General features: G+C 41.2%; 2 protein-coding genes across 6 annotated transcripts in view; both read left to right on the top strand.

Annotated features, from left to right (window-relative positions):
* Positions 1–217: 217 nt before the first annotated feature.
* On the top strand, positions 218–15,352 carry phf20 (PHD finger protein 20). 4 transcript variants are annotated; one of them, XM_023325403.1, is made up of 17 exons: positions 218–367; positions 3,186–3,292; positions 3,647–3,815; positions 4,019–4,103; positions 5,088–5,164; positions 5,250–5,838; positions 5,933–5,983; positions 6,073–6,345; positions 7,291–7,479; positions 8,169–8,252; positions 9,482–9,631; positions 10,862–11,043; positions 11,133–11,232; positions 11,897–12,092; positions 12,166–12,616; positions 13,901–14,069; positions 14,178–15,352. In XM_023325403.1, exons 2-17 carry the CDS (start codon positions 3,210–3,212, stop codon positions 14,318–14,320), a joined length of 2,991 nt encoding a protein of 996 aa, XP_023181171.1. In that variant the 5' UTR covers positions 218–367; positions 3,186–3,209; the 3' UTR covers positions 14,321–15,352. The 4 variants fall into 4 exon arrangements, with proteins under 4 accessions (XP_023181171.1, XP_023181169.1, XP_005800689.1 ...); XM_023325401.1 differs by having other exon boundaries at positions 7,285–7,479; XM_023325402.1 differs by lacking the exon at positions 218–367 and adding an exon at positions 1,412–1,498 and having other exon boundaries at positions 7,285–7,479.
* Positions 15,353–17,328: 1,976 nt separating this feature from the next.
* The window catches only part of ndrg3 (NDRG family member 3), a 50,611-nt gene continuing 46,048 nt past the window's right edge, over positions 17,329–21,891 (top strand). For both annotated transcript variants that reach the window (XM_005800630.2, XM_005800629.2), the window contains exon 1: positions 17,329–17,472. The gene's annotated coding sequence lies outside the window, so the exon portion shown is untranslated. The remainder of the gene's footprint in view (positions 17,473–21,891) is intronic.

Genomic DNA, 21,891 nt, shown 5'->3' with positions numbered 1-21,891 from the left:
TGAATAAATTATTTGATTTGGCCCCAGCTCTACTTCTGCTTCGGGGTCCTACAATATTTGGCCCACACTGCATATGGAGATGGCATTTTTGACTTCAGAGTTTCCTTGTCTGTGAATATTAAGCTTGTTTATTTCCCAAATAAAGGAACAACCATGTTTATCTAAATAATTAAATTACCAAGAGTTCAGTTGGCGGTTCACGCATGCGCACCGTGCTTTTACACTACCCGCGCCGGTGGTAAATGCAAGCGAGAGAAATTCAACTGCGTGGTTTGGAGCAGACAGGCGGAGGCGGCTGTATCTGCGCAGTCAAGGGATTTCAGGCTATATTTTTCGCCCAACCTGACACATAGTGACTGGAGAACAGGTAAGAGGCTTAAATCCTCTGAGTATGGCGCATCTCCGAGTTTATACCGCCGTAAACGAAGCCCTGTTTGCGGCTGCATCACACACTTGGTATGATGCCGCATGTCGGCTCGGAGAGTTCAAAACAAACGTGACGAAGTAAATAATTTAATGTCCTCTAAGTACATTTGTTTGCTCCGTATTTATGAGTTCACCCGTCTACACTTCGGCGTACGCTCCTTGTTACTGCCTGGGTAGCCGTAGACGTGAGTGCGGTGTCCCAGTCGGAGAAGTTTACTGTTTTGCATTTCCACGCCGCTCGTTCGCGGTTGGAAAAGTACGAGGAGGTAGGCCTTAGCGCGAGGCCACTGAGAGCCCACCCTGTGACTGGCAACCGCGCGTCCAATCGCCAGCGAGCCACAGCGAGCGCCCGCCCACGCCGCAGCGGCTCGACCAATCACGTTTATCTAAACCACTGACGTACAGCTGGTTTGTCTCTAGCTGCGCCCTGTGGTTACCAAACGCCGGACAATAAAGCGCCAGCAGCGGTGGAAGTGGTTCAACATTAGCTTACCTGGAAACTTGGCACGTGTTCGCGCTGTATCCGTTTAAATAAAAGCTGAAACCTATCCACGTATGTAGTTCTTTCGTATAAATAAGACTGTTTTCGCACGAAGTACCTTTTCCCACTGCTTAAATCTGAACTAATATGTAAATTCATGCTTACACAACATATACGCTAAGCTCTCACCTTTAAAACCTCCAATAATCGGAGCCTCTGACCCAGGGTTGGCATCTTAAACCCGGTTTCCTCCCTCCCTGCCCGTCCTGTCATCTTTGGCTCCTACAGGCCATAAAAACAAACGGGTTAATTTTTAAACATCGCTTTCCTCAGGCTGGATCACTATCCATGCTTTTTTTTTTTTTTTTTTTTTTTGACGTCGTGCTCAACATTTTAGCTGCCACACGAGGATGATCGCGGCAGTCTTTGTCTCCTATTGTGTCTGTTCGGCGAAATCGGCTGAGCAGAAAACACGTGGGCCGGGAAGTGTGGAGACATCCGGTTTGTAGGCTGCAGTGTGTTGCGTTGATGAAAGCCTGCTAACACCTCCACCATGGCGAACCTCACCGGGCGGCTGAACGCGGGAGAGAAGTAAGACGCTGCCGGCATGTTTTTAAAAATAATGTTTGTCGTTGCTTGTTAGTTAAAGGGCGCCGGTATGTCAGCGTGTCCGCCGTGCTTTTTTATGCATAACAAAAGGAGCTCTGTTAGCGGAGGAGGGATGATGCGGTTGCCCTTTTTTTCCCCCCTCCTCCCTTTAACGACTGAATGAATCTCCTTTCATTTAGGCCTTTCTTTAAACCGAAGCCGACAGTATTAGGAACGTGTACATATGAAACAACCAGAGTGGGATTTAACGCAGCGTGTAGTGAAGTCGATGCGGGAATCAGCTTGGCGCATGATTGCTTCCTGGTGGCTTTTCATGGAGCGGGCGGTAAAAATGGTCCGTCTTTGGTCGTTTTGTGTCTTCTCCAGAAATGCGGAGTGAATATTTCTCTGGCATAATAGCTGTTGTTTTTTTTTTAATGTCACATTCTCATTTGAATATCTGGTCGCTGAACATATCCACCATCATTTCAGGGGCATGGCTCACCTCACTAGTCCAGTTTTCATCACCCTGTTCATAGTAGAGCTGCTAGATCAGGGATTTCCAGTCTGAAGCCAATCTCCACTTCTTATTGAGGTCTGACCTGCTATTCTGATTTGTACCAATTCTCTTTTTAGAAGGAATGTAACTCATAAAAAAATTCCTCCTGCGGGTTATTTGATAGAAGTAATGCAATTTAATCTGACAGCAATGGAAGAGTATCTTCAGCTGTGTATCAAAACGTGTCTGTAACCTTGATCTGATTTATTTACTGGTCAGTGTGTGTAGCTCTAAGTCCTGTTCTATTCATGCTGCTGCACGTCCAATAATCTCCAGCAATCTATTGTATGTATATATATATATATATAATGTAGATTAAGCACCTGCTAAAGATTGTTTTCTTTGTGTGCCTATTGAGCTCTAGCAGAACAAAACACTAATAATTTAATTAGCAATTAGCCGGTTAGCTAACTGCTTGTTTCAGTTGTATTTTTTTGTGTTTTTTTTGTTTTGTCAGCCGAATCTGAATTCTAATCAGAGTCGGTGTAGTGGCCTGCTTTCAGCCATCTGACTGATGGTGTGCAGCAGCATACGGCTTTAATTTGTGCCTCACACAGCTGGGATTTATCAAGCATCTTATTAAAATACTATAAAGAAAAGCTTTTAAAATCTTCACTTCAAACCCCGCTACACCTAGACGTCTGATTCCTCTGAGCAGCGTGTCTTAGTTACGCTGCTTGGTGTTGTGTTTCAATGCAGAAAATGGTGAAAGTTTTCATTACTAATAGGGGAAAAAAAATCAGATTTAGCGTTTGATCTGAAAATCTCAGGTGAGAGTTGATCAAGGGCAACGTTATATTTTGATCTGCGGCTGAGACGGTGCGTCTCTCTAGTTAATGCGTGCGTAACGTATGAGTTGTGTGTGTTTTTGCAGAGGGCATCTGCTCTCCGGTGTTTTCCAGCAGCGTTGTTCTGCTGTTAAGTTGCTGTCTCACTTCCCCTCCTTGGTGTCAAACCTGCCACTCAGGTTCACAGAGCCGAGTTTTTTCCACAGTCTGTAGACCGGCTGTGGAGTCGAGCGCCTGCAGAGACCTTGACGGCTCTGTGTTGTATCTCTGTAGCATACCCAAGGTTATAGGAGTGTAGCTTTGCGTTGGTATGTTGTTGGTTAATGTGTGTGTGTTTGTGCAGGAAGGGAGCCTTGATGTGGGCAGTATGAGTAAGACGCCCCCTAACAGAAGAGGGATAACATTTGAGGTGGGAGCTCAGCTCGAGGCCAGAGACAGCCTCAAAAACTGGTGAGTCATGGCCTCGCTCATTCCTCCCCTCATTCTTTCACTTCTCTTATTTTCTCACATTCAGCCTCTTGTAGCATATTTTCCTTTTTTTATTTGATTTGACTGGCTATGGTTGGGGAAAAACATCTTAGACTTTTTATTTCTTAATTTTTCCCGTGCCAGTAAACTGTTCGCTCCCCCCCCACCCCCCCATCAGATTCACCTCTCACTGAAATCATTACAAGGGAAATAAATTTCTTTCCCTCTAAGATCACATTATTCTTCATTTTGATGGCTGTAGGAAATATTAAATGCAACACAAATTTTGATTTGAGCCCCAACATGATTTCCATTATAAACTTTTTTTTTTTTAAGGTATGCTGCCAACATAGAGAAGATTGACTACGAAGATGAGAAAGTACTGATTCATTACCGCCAGTGGAGCCACCGCTACGATGAATGGTTTGAGTGGACCAGTCCGTACCTGAGACCCGTGGAGAGAATTCAGCTGAGACGGCAGGGCCTGCACGACGACAACTCACCTGTAAGACGGCGGTCCGCTCCCTCTCCGTTCCGGCCGGAGAGACGGGGAAAACGCACCGCCTCCGTTTTGTTTACGCCTTCTAAATGCTAGCTTCTGCTTTAACTTCAGCGAAGCTACAGAAAGCAGTGCTGCTCTCTGTTGGCTTTTAGAAAACATCGGCTCGCCAGCAGAAGTTGCTAAGATCACTGTGTTCTTTCCTCCAGGGCTTTCATGTAAATGACAAGGTTCTGGCCAGCTGGTCTGACTGCCGTTTCTACCCAGCCAAGGTCATTTCAGTCAATAAAGATGGTAAGTAGCCCCAGCTTCTCAAGATGCATAAACAGTGTTAGGGCCTCTTAAGTAATTCATATTTTCTCATGTTGCAATTAACTTGAATGGAGTTTTGGGATATAATAAGCTAGAAAAAGTGTGACATCCATTTGTATTCAGCACAGTTTACTTTGGCACTCCAGATAAACTAATTCCCTTTAGAAGCCACTCTTCTTTTAGGTAAGAGTCCAGTTTTGTCATTTAATCTGACTGTAAACATCACCCTCAACACAACATCTGCCTTTTGAAACATGGTGGGACCATGTTTTCTTTTGACGGGTAAGAGAAGCTCCTGAGTTGATGAAGCTACAACCAGGCCGTCAGTCCAGCTAAATAAAACAGATTTAGAGCCACAGAAAAGACTTTTTAAAAAAAATGTTGTTAAATATTTACTTTTTTGAAAATTCCTATGTTTAGGTTTTAATATAAAAAAAAAATAAAACGTTTTCAAAAAGATGATGGCTACAGTTTCTTGATATTTGCACAGTTGCCAGCCTCATAAAAAAATAGATCCAAATAAAAAGTGACAGGTACTTTTAGTGTCATTCTGCTGTGGAAATTAAATTGAACTATTCCATGAAAAAAACACAACAGAAAAATTGCTAAAATCTGGGATTTGTATCTTATTTTAAAAAGTCAAGTTATTTCTCTTAGTTGCGTAATCCAAATCCATTTCAGCTGTAAATTCAGCAGAAATGTGATTCAGATAATTGCTGACTCTGGTGAATTGAATGAAAATGCATGTTGGAAAATTATAGGAAATAATCTTTCCTTTAACATCGCAATTATGTGCTACTCTGTGTTCCTCTGTTTGATAAAATCACAATTAAATGCACAGAATGTTGCAGTCGTAACACGAGAAAGTAAAAAATCAACAGGTTTTTGCGAGACACAATATGGACTTGCTTGTGTCCAGATTGTGTAAAATACAGTTTGCTTCAGTTTCTGTGTCTTCACCTTCAGCATCCTACACTGTGAAGTTCTACGACGGCGTCATCCAGACGGTGAAGGGGATGCATGTAAAGCCTTATATTAAAGAGGTAACATTCTCCGTCCATCTATCTATCGGCTTCTTCTGGCCGATTTCCTGAACTTGTTTTTTTGTTTTGTTTTTTGTTCTGATAGAGAGGTGGAGCTGGGGGCAGATCTCGGTCCTCAGACAAGAACGTGGTGCGAAGGGCCCCGAACCGCAGAGACAGGAGGCCGCAGGAGAACGGCTGTCCCAAAAACAAGCGCGCCCGGCGCAGCACTTCGGACCAGGACGAGGACAGCAACAGCGATGATGAAGAGCAGGAGGAGGGTGCGGTGAACGACAAAAACCCCAAACTGAACGGCATCTCCGAGGCCGAGCACGCCGCTACCAAACAGGAGACGGCAACCTCGGAGCAGAGCGACCCTGCCGACGCCGAGAAGGGAACGGGACTCATGAATGGTGTGAAGGTGGAAAAAGACGACGGGGAGACGGAGGTAGAGCGCCGCGCGAACGGAGACGTGAAGAAGGAAGAGGAGGAGTTGGAGCAGAGCCTAACAAAGCCATACACGGAGCCACCCAAGCCATACGCAGAGATGCAGAGCGAGTCGTCGGCACCGACGGAGCAGGACTCTGTCACTATGACGACCGCCGAATCCAGCGGCGATGTGGAGCAGAAGCCAAACGTCCAATCAGAGAGTGCGCAACCTGCAGCGGACGCACCGCCTCCTCAGCTTGTGAAACGTAAGCGTTTGGCTCGACAGCAGCAATAAAATGACTATAATAAAAAATAGATGATTCGGTTTATTCAAAAGCTGAAGTTTTGTTATATTTTCAGCGGTACGGAAGCAGGGCTTCCACAATCCCAACAGATTCAGCCGAGAGCCATGTAAGTCTCCTCACATATGTTGTTTTTATCTGCTTTAAAAAAAAACAAAACAAAAAAACCCCCATTTTTTTCTCATTTTATTTATTTAGTGTACCGAGTCATCAAAAACCAGCCTCCTCCGGTTCTGTCCATCAACCTCGACCACAATCCCTTCAAGTGTGGCGCTCCAGGCTGCACAAAGTCATTCCGTAAAGCGAAGCTGCTGCATTATCACATGAAATATTACCACGGTGAAGAGCCACCTGCGGAGGGACCGCAGAGCCCCACCAGGAGCGTCCAGACCAGGGCTTCTGACAAGCAGCCTGCTGCTGCTCCTGGTCTGGAAAGCTCCAAGCGACGCCGCACCATTTCTGCCTCTATGCGTGAGTTCCTGCCCGGTTTCACTCAGGTGTAGGGATGCCAACAGTTAATCAAAGATTAATGGTTTATTAGGTTAAAATTAGTTCATATTGACTAACTTATAAAGTCCGTTTAGACCTTCTTTTAGTGGTGTAGTTTGGCCGCCATCCAGCAGAGGGCGCCGCTGGTCATCCGTAAGCGGAGCCAGCTGATGCAGAAATGAAAGATGGCGGGGAATGCCAGAAAAGCAAAGAGAAACGGTCCAAATAGAGTTCGGTGTGGGATGGAAAATGCACTAAAACCGATTCTGTTTTGAATAATAAACACTCCACAAGCTCCTTAAGTTATCACCTTAATAGTGGCGTCAACTTTTCAGTTAAAATAAGAAAGCGAGGACGTGATGGAGAATAAAGCGGAAGTATTGTAATGTGAGAGGGAGAGGGACGTGAAGCCTACAAGCACAAATCTCTCTCTGTTCATGGGGAATTAAGCGTTTCACATATCTTATTCTTTTTTATCTTTCTGTTCAGCAACCTAACAGGTTTATGTTTGTTCTATTTTGTAAATCTAACAAAAATATGAAAGTTTTAATGTTAGAAAAACAATTTTCAGTATGTTGGTGTGCAACACTGCTGACACAATGTTAATGTAATTTTCTTAATATTTGTAATATTACTGTAAATATTTTTGAAACATTTTGCCCTCTTAATTAAAAAACTTAGGTTTTTAGGAAAATGGCCACTTATCAATTAATCATTAGTGTATCAATAAGATCAATCAAATTTAGATTAAGTCATTAATCAATAACTTGCATCCTTACTGGGGCTCCTGGAAATTATGAAGACAATGTTTGCATGAACAGTCATAATACATCCATGACCTACAACAATAAGACTCACTTTTTCTGAATCGTGACATCCTTTAATTGCTCAGTACATGAACTAATTCTAGTTCTTTTTAAGACTCAGTTGGAGCTGCTGCGGCTCCACGTGGTGACATCAAGGCTGCAGGCAGGCGCACATCGGCCCCTCCTGCAGTCAGCACCCACAGCCACCAGCAGAGGGCGCTGCTGAGGGAGAAGAGTAAGGAGAACCAGCTGGACAGGAACCTCTGCCAGCTGCAGGACAAGGACACTGACAAGATTTGCTTTGACATTGGTGAGTGTGATGCAGTTTTTTATTTAGTGAAAAACTGATTCAATGTAGTTAGATGTTCATCTTTATTCCCTGCTTTCCCTTATGTAAAGTGTGCTTTCTTTGCCTTAAATCATATATGATGTTACTTGTTATATCTTCCACTGTTGGGGTCGACATGTAGAAACTTCAAATGATTTTTGCACACTTTTCTTGTTAAATCAAAGGCAGCCAGTACCTCAAATGAAGGAAACAGAAAAAGTATTTCATCTGTTCTTGGCAATAAAAACAGAGTCAAGGGCAGTTTTCATTTCAAAACACATTCTGTATTTAGCCAAGTTAAAAGCAGATTTGGGTCCACCAAGGTGTACTTGGACCACTAGATGTGGTCCTAGTTACCATGAAAACAGAAGAAAACCAGAAAGCTTGAAAAATAGGATCTTTGTGTTGCATTAACATTTTTAAGTAGATTTTGATTTAGAAGCCATAGTTTTATTTAAGCAAAACACTAATGACAAAGATAATACACTTGGAGTTGAGTTAGGAGAATTGTTAGGCGTGCCAATAAGTGTTTTTTGTTTGTTTGTTTTGTTTTGTCACAGCTAAATTATGCTCCTCCTATACAAGATGAAATTTGTTTTCATCTTTTTTGCACCAGAGGTCCAATCTTTCTGTGTTCACATGGCCTTTAATGTTTATTTCATGATCCTCAGGGAAACCCAAAGAGAAACCCAAACAGAAGGACTTCCTCCGCATTAAGCTAAAGAAGAAGAAGAAGAAAAAGAAGGCCAAGTCTGGTAAGAAGCAGGTCCCCAGAACTGGGCGAGGTCAATCATCTGCTGCTCTGCATGTGCGCTTGCTGCGATGGCTAGCCTGCTAAAAGCACAAAGCGATCCATTCACTCCTCTTGGTGTGGTGACTGAGCTTGTGTGTGGGAGAAGTGGAACATTTCTGGCTGCTTTGTCTCTCCAACATGACCGCCAGGATGTGTCAGATAATTTCTTTTGATAGTTCAGGGGCTTTTTTTGTGATTTAATTGGCTGGACTCATACATTCATCTCTATGTTCCATACCTATACTGTGTTTGAGATGTATGTACACGCTGCCTTCCTCTAACTGTGACTGGGTGATAGGGCTTAAAAATAAAATCCTAGTTTAAAAAAAAAAAATATATTTTTTTTTTGCAGAAACAAAATCTGTTCTTTCCAATTTTTGAAATTTTTTTCTCTTGCCGTTGTCTTTGCTAATTTTTTATTTTTGTTTTATAAATGACAGAAAACATTTTCAAAACTGTTATTTCAGTCATCCCTTCTGTGAGTCGTACAATGACGTATTGGGGCCAGACTACAAGAATTATTTGTTTAATTTCGAGAATGTAGTCATCATATTGGGAGAATAAAGATGCAGTGATGCAGGAAAAACATCTTCCACGAAGGTTGTTTTAATAAAACAAAGCTGGGATAATTTGTTCTATCTTTTCATTTTTTCAATGCTACGACTTTATTCAGGAAATGGGACATTATTCTCGTATTATTTTGGATTTATTCTCGTATAACTGTATTCTTGTAATATTATAACTTCATTCTTGTAATGAAAGAAACTGTAACCTGGTCCTTATATTTTATCACCCAGTTGACTTGAATTAAAGTCCAGATAAGTAGAAGCTGTCAAATACGCTTGTTAATCAAGATGGCCGCCTTGGGCACGCTGACATCACCCTCAACTATGGAAACACAATAAGTTGGTTGGTTGAAAAAAATGCAAATTTTTACCCCCACCCTTTTTGTTTTTTCTATTTATTTTTTTTACTCAAAATCTTCAAAAGCCAAATATTTAATTAATCGATCAAATGGATTTATCGCCCAGCCCTACCTCTAACCACCTATTTGAGAACTTGTTGTTGTTGAGTCCATAATTACCAACGATGTTGGTTTTGTTTTTGTTTTGTTGCCTCCTGATGGGCGTTTTGTTCCACAGCTGACGTTTTTGTTTCACATCTGCTCCCCACCCCTCCCTGTATTAACAGAAAACACTGGTAGTGAGGAGAATATTGACATCTCAGTATTGGGTCTTCACTCCAAATTGAATTTGCCACTCAAATTCCCCCTCTCACACAATCACGAGGCCTACCCCAGCAGGCCTGGACACAGCTACACAGAGCAGATACTTGTTGATGGTGGGTATATCTATAACTGTGTGTGTGTGTGTGTGTATATGCTTCAGTTTGAATAAGTGTGTTTGACAGCTGCTCCCTCCTCCCGTCTTTTATTCGCTTGGGATTCAATCAACCATGCTGCCAGCTTTGCAAATAATATCTAATGTAATACAATACTGCACCAGAGACGCATCAGATATTTGGGGTAATTTTGTTTTTACCTCTAGTAGCAATAGAAGCATAAAAAAAAATAAAATCAAATTAAAGTCCTTTTTTTTTTTTTGAGAAATTAATGTCATTCAAAATATTTCTTTCTAGAATTCCTGCTCTGGTAGGCCACACATTTCTTTAAATATATGAGAAGATGTGGGGTTAATGGTGTCGCTGTGAGACAGGGTTTTATCAGTCTTGGGTGGAGCCAAAATGATTTGGAAATGACATTTTAAGCATCATTTAGCATGTTATATTGGTGACGAGCATTACTAGCTATAATGTAGGTGACGGGAGATTTAAAACAAAATTACAAAACTGGACTAAAGTGCTTCACCGTTAAGGATATAAAACAAAAAGTTTAATTGGAAATGGTTCCACCTGGAACTGTTAGATCTGTTTATGTCTTATTATGCTAAACAAATGTAATATCAAACAGAGAATAAAAGTGAGAAAACATTGTAAAATTTGATGTGTCTTACATGTTTAGTAACACTATGTGTTTGCAAAGGGCTCATTTCCCAGAGGCTGTTTGGAAGGCCCTGAACTAATCCACTTATCCAAACTGTCGTCTCGCTTGGTTTGAATGAACATGAAATGTCCTGATTTGTAGTAGGATATAGTTCTTTTTAAATGGATTTTTACAACATTTCTGCTGGATGTTAATGAATTTTTAAACGGCACTCAATCCAATCAGAACTGAATTTGCTTCCTACTGTAACAACTTCCACTCTGAAGAGTGTCGTCAGGCCAGCCTAGTGGGGCCAGCGATCAGAAAAAGGTTGGATTTTCTGATTATTTCCAACCAGCAGGTTTCTCTGTGCATTGCTGACATGAATATCTAATATCAAACCGATGGTTGGTTGAGTCCTGAGCTTTTCTCTGCTGCAGTGGCTTGCTTCATGATTTAACCTGCAAATTCCCATTAAATCATCCAATCACCGAGCAGCTTTTGGCTACTTTTACATTCTGCCGTGGCAGAATTGACGAGGAAAAACCTCTGTTGAAGTCCAGCGGTTGTGCTTCCCCCTGCCTCTGTAGACGAGGACAGCATCAGCGACTGGTCCACTGACAGCTGCGGCTGGAGCGATGACGACTTCGACGTGGACCTGGACGTCACCACGCCTCCCCTCAGCGTCGACTCCGGCGCTTTGGACTCCACCGACCAGGAGATCGTGCGCTGCATCTGCGAGGTGGAAGAGGAGAACGACTTCATGATTCAGGTTGTGCTGGTTTTTGCTTTGCTTCCCGACACGTTTCGGTCATATTAAAGCACGCGGCTTTCAGCTAACGCGTTTCTCCCGTTCGTCAGTGCGAGGATTGTTTGTGCTGGCAGCACGGCACCTGCATGGGTCTGATGGAGGACAACGTCCCGGACAGATACACCTGCTACATCTGCAGAGATCCGCCAGGTGAGACCGACATGCAGTTACCTTCAACCACAACTGGAAAGAAACGGATCTGCTTGCATCACACATGTAAATGCAACAGTTTATTTATAAAGTAACAGATGACAAATATACTTTAGAATAGTGTCCTCTGATTGGAAGAAGAGAATTCGTCCAAAAAGATGTTAATCTTGATGCTTGATGCAATTTCTGATGTCAGCTATGCCTGACATCTGAAATTAAAATCACCTGTGAATAAGCTTGTTCACCCGATAAGTCATTATATATCATGGCAGCAATGGATGTAAACAGTTAAGTGAGCTATAATAATCAACATGTTGGAATGACAACTTTTTATGAAGTGTGCGTTGCTGCGAGAGCTCTGCTGGAGCCGGCTGCACATTGTCCAAACAAACCACGAAGAAGATTACTTCCTGTTGTCTTCTTCGACGTTTCCATCAGTAGTAACATCCGGTCACGTTGACTCCTGTGATGTGAAAAAAGCTGAATAAACACCTCATCCTAGCTCAAAAACGTCTTATGGAAAAACGTTAGCTTCATCAAAACTGGAGTAATCGATTCAGTCTGCACAAATTTACTGTAAACGGAAACGCAGCTACAGTTGAGGAAGTCTTTAAAATCAGATGCAGAACTCAGCAGTTTGTAAGACATGTGTTCTCCATCTTAGGTCAGAGGCAGAGTCTGCGCTACTGGTACGACCGCGAGTGGCTGACCAACGGCCACATGTACGGCCTCTCCTTCCTGGAGGAGAACTACTCCCACCAGAACGCCAAAAAGATCACCACCACCCACCAGCTGCTGGGGGACGTGCACCACGTGGTGGAGATCCTCAACGGACTGCAGCTCAAGATGAGCGTCTTACAGTGAGTCCGAGGCGTCGGCTTTAAATGGCGCCGTCATTTATTTTCTAGAAGCTTCATTGTGGAATTGTTGCAGGAGCAGCACTCACCCCGACCTCAGGCTATGGCAGCAGCCGTGGAAGCACTTCGACCGGCCGCGGCTCGGCTCGGACTCGTGCCGCGGCAGCAACACGGCCCCGTCCCCGCTCACCCCCGACGAGGACATGAGCAGGGGGGAGATCCTGATGTCCAACGCGCTGGAGAAGCTGAGCCGGGCTGCCACGGCTGCAGCCTCCGCCGCCTCGTCGTCCTCCAGCTCCCCCTCGCCCTTCCCGTCTTTCCAGGACTCGTACATCACCAGCGAACACTGCTACCAGAAGCCGCGGACGTATTACCCGGCCGTGGAGCAGCGGCTGGTGGTGGAGACCAGGCAGGGCTCCGAGCTGGAGGACAGCATGAGGAGCACAGAGGAGCTGCTGGAGCGGGAGCAGCGCTTCGGGAGCCTGCTGGACATGGACAGGCCCAAGTCAACGGGCAACAGCAACAAGGTTTGGATTCATGGCACTAGTTTCTGAAGGGGTTTCCATGAGGGAAAACTCTTCCAAAAGTTACTTCCTGTCAAAAAATCGATATGCCTGAAAAACGTATCACAACATAAGCCTTTCACATCGGTTTATTGATAATTATTGGTTTTGGTTTTGTTTTAAATATCTGAAATACTCCCAGACTGCTGGTGTGACCTTTCTTCTTTTATCCAGACATTTCACTTCACGCCATTTTTCTATTTTTAAGCAGTTATGAGGCACTGTAGCGAAACTTGAAACTGCTGCTCAAGTTACTCAATAGGTTGTTGCTAGGTAACCAAAGAATGAGTGAAGTACTTGATTGCCACTAACCTAGCTTAGCCTAGCTGGGAGAGGTTGCGCCATTCCCCTGCCTCCGTCCCCCAGCATGCTGTGCGGTTCTGAATCAGTTTGTTGAGCTTATTGAATATTCGATCAGATCCATTATTTATTGATATTGATTACATGTCTATTACAATAAATTTTATTTATTAAAAATTTTATTAAAAAGGACTATTTTAATCAGATTTTAATACACTGTTTCTCATAAATTTGGACTAAAACTATTCAATCATGATCTATTATTAACTGTATTTTAAAAAGTTATGTGTCCTTTCAAGTTTATCACTGAAATTTCTACAATAACCAAAAGCATCTGGAAAAACTAATTCAAACTTCATCAATCTAAAATGTTTGAATCGGTTGTTGTAAATAGATGTTGGCGTCTTTTATTATCGATAGCACAATTAGCATTATTAGCAACAGTTCCATTTCAAAGCATCACATTTTGTTATATTTTAGTTTACATTATCCCTTCTAACGTAAACTATAAGGGAAAACCTAATAGGACATTATTAGTAGCAATACAAGATTGCTACTAATAATAATACATTTCAATTCACATAGAATGGTGAATTGAAACTGTCTTCTTTAGACAGTTTCAATTTACTAGTGTTGTGCTGGAAAAGTTTTCTTGAAACTGCTTGAAAAGTTCTTGAATTTTACTGGGGGAAAAGTGTATGAACCCTGTATTAAATACGGCAAACTTTCAATAACTTCCACATTGAAGAGTGCTGTTGCTACAGTGACCTGGTAGCACCTAGTCATGTTGCATTCACTGATTTTTAGAAGATTGGATCTTTGAGTATCAGACCCATTTTAGTTATAACCTAAAGAACTTTGTTACAAGCCATGTGAATTAACTTATTTTGCGCTATTTTGGAAATATTTACTGAAACTAAATATGCCTTGTATTTATTTTTATCATAGGCTTTAATGGGTGTGTCATGGTTGCATGCTGAGAGCAGAGAGGATGATGGGAGAGACCTCGCAGATAACGGCCAGTACCAACAGTGGCAAATTAACTTGCTGGATCACATCGACGCTGTCCAGGACGAGGTCTCGCATAGGATGGACTTCATAGAACGAGAGTTGGACGGTAAAGGGGGGGGGAAAAAAGCACACAAAAAAAAAAACCAGTTTGTGCTGCTTTTGAGCCGATCAAAGTGTCCATTAGCCTCTGACCTTCTTATTTTCTCCTCCTCAGTGCTAGAAAGCTGGCTCGACTACACCGGGGAGCTGGAGCCTCCGGAGCCTCTCGCACGCCTCCCTCAGCTCAAACACCGCATGAAGCGGCTGCTGACGCAGCTCGGCAAGGTGCAGCAGATCTCCCTGTACAGCTCCACATGAGGGCGCCAGAGGTCCGCTGCGGGTTAGAGCGCCTGGCGGCGACTCGTGTGTCTACGGCGGAGCGGCGAAAGAGGCTCTCTCTCTGGGGGGGAAACGGTCCGACCTCGCTCAGCTTCCCGCCGTCCAAGGTGGAATCATAGAAATATCGATATGTCCACAAACGGAAAAGCAAGCATCCTTTGCATCAGGATTTAACATAAAGAGCAACCTCGTTAAAATAAGAGGGGGGGGAAATCCAGACGGAATCCTTAGGACCAGATTACACTTAACGTGGCTCTCATGCAACTCTAAACCTTGTGAATGCCTTTTGTCCGAACTGCCGCTGAAGGTTGTCCTCTCTCTCTCTCTCTCTCTCGGTGCACAGTGCTTTACACACAGCTTTAGATTCAGATTGCAGTTGTGTGCTTGAACCAACACACTCTTTGCAATAGTGTTTCGAACACATTTTCGCTTGTTTTTTTTGCATCTCAGACTTTGTTTTTCTCCGTCTGTCCTGCCATATTAAATTGAACAATTGTTTTGTTTTTTTTTAGACGGGTGGCGATTTGAAGACATTCACTGTAAAATTACGTTTCAAAGAGGTCTATAAAAATGATCAGTTTCCTATTATACACTGTGAAGTTAATTTCTGTCTCACATGAAAGGTAGGCTCTGTTTTTTTTTTTTTGGCTCGTGTTTATTACTTCATCTCCTTATTTTTACTTCTATATTTGTGTCGCTGTAGCATTTTGAAGTATGATTCACTGGGAACTTGTAATGTGGATTCCTCTTAACATAGCATTTTGTGTAAGTGTAATATATTGCCTAGAACATGTGTACATTTATTTTTATCTCATTCTCTTTCCTCTGTTTTTTTTTTTTCTTCATTGATTCTTTTTGTTTTTAAGCCATCATTCAAAATGTGTTCTGAATAAAAATACAGATATTGTATGGTAATGTACTGTAACTGTCTGTCTTAGAAGCAGGGAAAATGTCAACGGCAATGCAAACAGATCTGGAACGTAAATAAACTATCATTGTTATTAATCTCTATGCACATCTTCTGTGACGTTTTTAACAAACGTTTTGACAATTTTAAATGGGTTTGATTGCCTTTGTGTTTAGGTTGGAGGTCGCAGCTCGCACAGTTTCATTCACATCTATTTCTGTTTAACGCAGAATTAAAGATATGAACCAAAATGGCTTCCGTATTGCGGTGGAAATCGTAAGTAGGATTAGGGAGGCCTACGAAGAAGTGTTTCAATTTCCCTCCTTGTGCAAGAAATTTAAACTCAAGATCTGACCTGCAGCACAAAATCACCATTTATACAAGGAAACAGAAACTGGATTTTTAAAATGAGTTTTCTGAAGCTATCGGGGAGGAAATATTTTTCTGGTCAACGCTTATTTTGGTCACATTTACTCAGATTGAAATTTGAGACTTCATGGGATTAAAAGGTTATTCTGGGATTCTGAAAATGGGGGGCGGGGAATGTTTCATCTTGGTATAAGATAAAAACAATTTTCAGCTCATGCCTGGTAAAAATCTTGTTTGCACATGCTTTATTTTTATTTACTCAAACACTAAAAACAAGTCGGTCATATCGATAAATTGGAATGTTGCTCACATATTCAATTTTCACTTAATGAAACTTATGTTACACTGTCATGTTTTCAAGCTTTTATTTCTAGTAATTATTTTTCTGCACTTTCATTATAGCTAATGAAAACATCTGATTATTTTTACTGGAAATGTGAAAAATTTTTCATACACTTTTAAAGGTTATTTCCAAAAGGAGCTTTTAATCTGACAAATGATCGTCATTGGAATCCATATTTTTATTTGAATATGACAGCATAGCCCATTTCTGCCACTTTACTGAAGAGTCAGATTGACATTTCTTTTTTATAATTGAGATGCTGAGTATTTACTTGCACTTATTCCCGTTAATTTTTTAACAGAAATCAGGTTACGTGATTCCAAAAGTCAGTTTCTCTGAAAGTTGGAACTCTACATAAAGCCAGTAACACAATTTTTAAAACAATAACGCCTAGGTTGCTTTTGTAGTGGCTTTTAAATCATCTAATCTGATCTTGGATAAGCAGCTAGCTGATTTTGTCTCTGGCAGAGAAGACATAACTCATGAATCTTCCTTTTGAATTTTACTTCACAATCCTCTCAAAGTTGCAATTGGCCCTTTTGCTTGTGGGCTTTTCTCCACTGCACTTTTTCCTTTCACTAAGGCTTAGTGACTAAGCTAAACCAAACAATGTGAATGAATACTAGGGCTGTACAAGAAGTCACAAATTTATTATTATGACTGTACACCGTATTAGTATTGCAAAGAATTGCTCAAACTGCAGTAATTTTTAGCTAAATACCTTGTGTTCAGCCTCTTTATTGCCATTGTATATTTGATTATGTTTGGAATATACTGCAGCAGAAAGTGTTTTTGGAGCCATTAGAATGTCCAACAAAGTTATCTCACCACAATTTTTTTTTGCATAGTATCAATTTTTTTCAGCAGTTGAATAAATTTACTATGAGTCTACATCAGGAACAAATCTGAGGAAGTAAGATATCACAGTGCCAGTTTATGTACTTCAGGTAATCGCAATATTTAGCTACATTGTCCAATATCGCATAATTCTCTAATATGGATTGTAAAGGAAACAGCACTCTGAAGAGCCAGCTTTTTATAAGATAAGACAATAAGACTTATATATTAACTATTTTTGTTGTTGTTCATGCAAAGTATTGTAATTTCTGAGAAACTGAATCGACGTTTCTTTATTTAGCTACTAAAACAATTAAAATGAACAGAAACAGCCCCTGGAAACATATCAATGTATTTAAAATGGCACGTCGTGCGAGTTTTCCTTTTTAAATTGAATTACTGTGATTTTTAAGCGCGTCTGTTTTTCTGAGCGGAGTGAGAACTCCTGTTTCCTCCTCCTATCTGTGTCGCTGTGCCGCCTCCTCTCATTGGCTCCTCCGCAGCGTGTAGTTCCGCCCACAGTCACTCGGACGTTCAGGCTGTCGTGGAGAGGAAGCGGCAAGCAGAAGCTCCTTGTTTTCCACAGCTCAAGATACGCATTTATTTGTTGCTGTTCAGCAATTTATCAAGCGGGGAGTTAACTTTAATTCACCGGAAGCTCATTTCACCGACGAGGTAAGTGTTATGTCCGTGTTTACCCCGGAACATCTTCAATTTAACCACAGTTACAGATGCGCCCGATGCTACAGGCGGATTGCCTCAGCTTTCTGGATACGGTACAGTTTGCTCTGCTTTTCGTCTATATGTTACCCTGTTACATTAGGCGAACCGAGTTGGTGGTGAAAGCGTCAAAAAGTCCCAAATTTACCGCTTAAAGCCACATGTTTGAACCCAGAGGGCTGAAATGAGACGAAGTGGAGCGGTTCAGTAAGAAAAACTGCAGCTGAACTGGATCGAGTTCGAGTGCTGCTCATCTCTCACAGAGATGCGACATTAACACACCGAGGAGCTCGTTTTTTTGTTTTTATCGGGATGCTAAGTAGGAATATATATTTTTAATCGTGCACGGATTAAATTAGCTGTAGGTTTTACAGGAAAAAAATGGGAAAAGGCCTGTCACCTTTTTATAAACCGAGCTAAAAAACAAACGAGTTAACAGGTTATATTTATGACTACCTCTTACAGAAACACGTTTCCCAGCGAATGTGATTTTAGCAGAATACGTCACACAGCTTTAAAATAATAATAGTAAAACATAATAAATGTAAACCACAAAATAAAAGTTCTTACTAGTTGGTTATTTATGACGGGATTATACGTTCACAATGTTTCGATTTTTTTTCCTTCTTTTTGTAAAGAAGGAAACGTAAAACTAAGTTATGATCTATTTGTGTCAGAAGTAATCTATTAATTTCACTGCTAATATCTATCATTATCAAACAGATCGGCTCATGCATTCACACATGGCATGCACTCCAATGTCAGGAGGACAACACACGAAGGTCACACAGGGTCAAAAAGCACCACGTGGGCTGACCTCAGTCTGTAGTTTGAGACTAAAACCACAAGACGCACACATAATTCCACTTATCTCTGATTTTAACAAAAGATGGTAACACTGGAAGGTCATTGTGACCTTTTTTTTTTTTGCTGACTTCTTCAAATCCGTTTGTATTCTCCAGTCCATATTTCATCGTCATGCTGTTTGACTCATGCTCTCTATCTCCCATGGCGTCCTTAAACACATCACACAGTTAGCAGAGTGTGAGTAGTGCGTACAGCTTGCACAACAAGCAGCAACCATGAGTTTGTTGACACTCGCAACATTAACCGCTGAGGACCGTTGCTCCACCTTGAAAGGCAACCAGATAACAGATTAGCGCCAAAGCTGGCGTCTTTCTACAGGATCAGGCTTGCTGGGGTAATAAGAGGTTTACAGCCATGTTGTCGAAGTGTGTTGGTTGATTATTACACAGAGAATCCACTGCCATACCAATGGGACGGTCAAAAGTTGTTCATTAATCCACATGTTGCCCCCAGGGTGTTTAATTTTGTTGGAAACATTTTTGCTTTAGTGTCTTAAGACTAAAGCAAAAGGATAGAGATAGAGATACAGCCGTAGATTTTATTCTTTAAGCTTTTACCCACTGAGAAAAATACAACAAATTGTAAGTAAACAGCAAAAGAAAGGTTCCCACTATGAGCTGTCATTAATTACTTAAATAAGTAGCAAATATGCTATCACAGTACACAACAGACTTCATGAAAACTAAACGGTTATCGATTTGGGGATTATTTTCAGGGTTTAGCGCTAATAGTGTCAATAACATGACTAAAAACATCAGCCTCCGTTTGCATTCCTGAGATTACGCAGATCCTCAGCTTAACTTGGAGATTTCCAAAAGCCTCCCAGTGTTTATAAATCCAGCATGTTCCGTGACAGGAAGAGGCTGAAGGGTTCAAAAGAACGAAACGGAGCGGGTTCGCTGGTCGGCCTTTCTGTTGTCTGCCCAAGTCCGCTGCAGGCCGAGCCACTCCTTCAACCGGTGAAGGAATGTCCTCAAGGTGGGGGGGGGGCTAATTATTAGCTAGAAAAGGTAGGAGACGACCCATGCTAGAAAAAAATGCTAAAATTTTGAAATGAGCAGCAACTGCTGACATCTGGTTGTCTGAGTCGGAATTGAATTGATTAGTGGTAGCAGTCTGAGTGAACGGCTTGTAGAAAATACAGCTTCCCTTCAAATTGCTTCCAAAACAATTTGAGTTTTCTCTGACTTCATTTTAAACTCCTCACTGGGCCTGTTCAAATAACAAATTTTGCTGGATGGTAAATTCAGACATTATTGCGCTAAACAATAATATTTTTGAGATGATTTTCAATTAGTGTAATGATAATGGCATAACAATGCAAGGACACCTAGTCCTGTCGCAATACATTTTACTGGCTGATGAACTGGCCCAGAAATTATTGCAATATATGATATTATTGTTTTTTTAGACCATTTTCAAGAAATGTATCGATGATGGGATAATAATCTTAATCCACATTCTCAAAGACTACTAAACTGTAATTTTGTTCACAACGCCCCACACTGGAAATGGAAGATAATTTAAATATCAAAGAAACAAAACTGTAAATAATAGGAAATAAAAAACATAAATAAATGAATTATTAAGTTTCTGTAAACAAAGTTGCTCTTCAAAAAATATTAATCATCAGAATGGAAATGATTGAGCTCATTCTAGTTGATTAATTTCTTATTGCGACAGACTTGCCACTCACCGATACAGAAATGGCAAACTTTTAAGTCTTCTCACAGTAACGACTTCCACACAGAAGAGCGTTGCTGCTAGTGCAACCTCCTATAATCGGCATGGTGCATTCACTGCTCAGAAAAAGATGTAGTTTTCTGAGTTTCAAGTCGTTGGACGGCACCAGTCAAGATTAAGATCCACAAATTACGGTCCCATCTGTTTCGACTCTTCACTACTACAGAATAATTCTGCCGCCCGGCCCTTCTTTGTCACAACAACACAATCCGTGAACCATGTGAAATAATTTCAGGACGTCCGCATTAATCAAAACTGATATTAAAGCCCTTTTCAGCTCAGATTACAGCGTAAACTTGATGTATTGCAGGGATTAGCGAGCACATAAAAAGGCAGAAAAGCTCTTGTGTGGAAGAGGATTTCTTGCAGCAGCGGCGGGGGATGAATGTCAGGCCGTAACACCCAGCGGAGGGATAGAGACAGTAATTAAGCCTCCGTGCTGACAGTCGGTCTGCCTTGTTTTTTTCTTTTTCTTTTCCACCTCAGCTTTTGCTGGGCCAAAAATCGATCCATGTTCAGACCCAGAGAACCAAACCTGAAACACCTGTAAGAGGAAGGCCTGGTCAGACCTTACTGTTGATGCGTGCACAGACTCTAAAGCCACTGTTTGAATTGCGTATCGTTAATAAAAAGTTACATATTATGTTCTAATAAATGTTCAGCTGCAGTTTTCTTGACGTTTGCATATTTCTACATAAAAATACTCATTCAAAATAGAAACATGTTACATTGTTGTTTACTGTCCAACATAAACACACTTGCATTTAAACTGTAGGTTTAACTTTGTTTTCTCAGAAACGTCATTAAGTCATAATGGCTTTTTAATCTGGCTTCTAAAATAAATTAAAAAAACTAATAAAAACTACTAAAGTAACTGACTTTTCCTATGAACCTGTTTTGCATAAAACTGCAACATATTTGGAAAACAAAAAATTGGCACATGGTCATAAGATATTGCAATAAGTTTAGCGATTAAACCACTGTAAAAATTGTTTCTCTGTAAAATTGAAATCTCATCCAACCGGCCAATTATGTTATTGGCAACCAGAGTTTGGTTGAATTTCTTTCAGACATAATGAAAGGATCCAATCCCAGCTGGTTAATTTATGAGATTGTTCATGCTAAACTAGCTGGTGTTGCAGATTGTGTTGGCCCAAACCTTTGGTGGTTCTGTCACCAGTACTTTGAGGTCTTTAATCTACACATTCTAATTTTTTTGATGTTCTGCTCTTTATGGGGTGAAGCTTACTAACACCACGCTGCTGCTGGAGTGGAGAGCTCATTCAGCAGCATCTGAAGAGCACAAAGGAGCATTATCACAGATCCTTCCTCCCAGCAGCTCTCCTCCAAATTTTCAGTGATTCTCATTTTTAATAACACCTCGCCTGTTATCAGTTTTTGTTATCAGTAAAATCTGTTTTTTGGTGTACTTGGACACTTAGTGCTTTTCAAAATAAAAATGATCCTACTCAGTTGCACATTTGTTTAGATTGTAATACTCAATTTCTTTAGTTACCACAGAGTATTTAATGTTGTAAATTTTACGATATGGCATGCTATTTTTAATTCAAGTTCTATATATTGTCACTTTTCGTCTGTTACAGCAGAATTTCCCTGTTGCGGGACTACAAAGGACATTTCTTCTGCTCTACTTGATATTAGCCATTACTTAGTCAGGCTATCTGAACAATAGCAACTTCTGCTTTAAAGACAAGTTTCTAGGGCTGCACCGATATGAAAGTTTGGGCCAGTATCGGTACATTA

This window comes from Xiphophorus maculatus, chromosome 20 (genome assembly GCF_002775205.1).
Source record: "Xiphophorus maculatus strain JP 163 A chromosome 20, X_maculatus-5.0-male, whole genome shotgun sequence".
Taxonomy (NCBI): domain Eukaryota; kingdom Metazoa; phylum Chordata; class Actinopteri; order Cyprinodontiformes; family Poeciliidae; genus Xiphophorus; species Xiphophorus maculatus.
The sequence above is the reverse complement of the archived record's forward strand: the minus strand, read 5'-3'. Positions and strand labels throughout refer to the sequence as shown.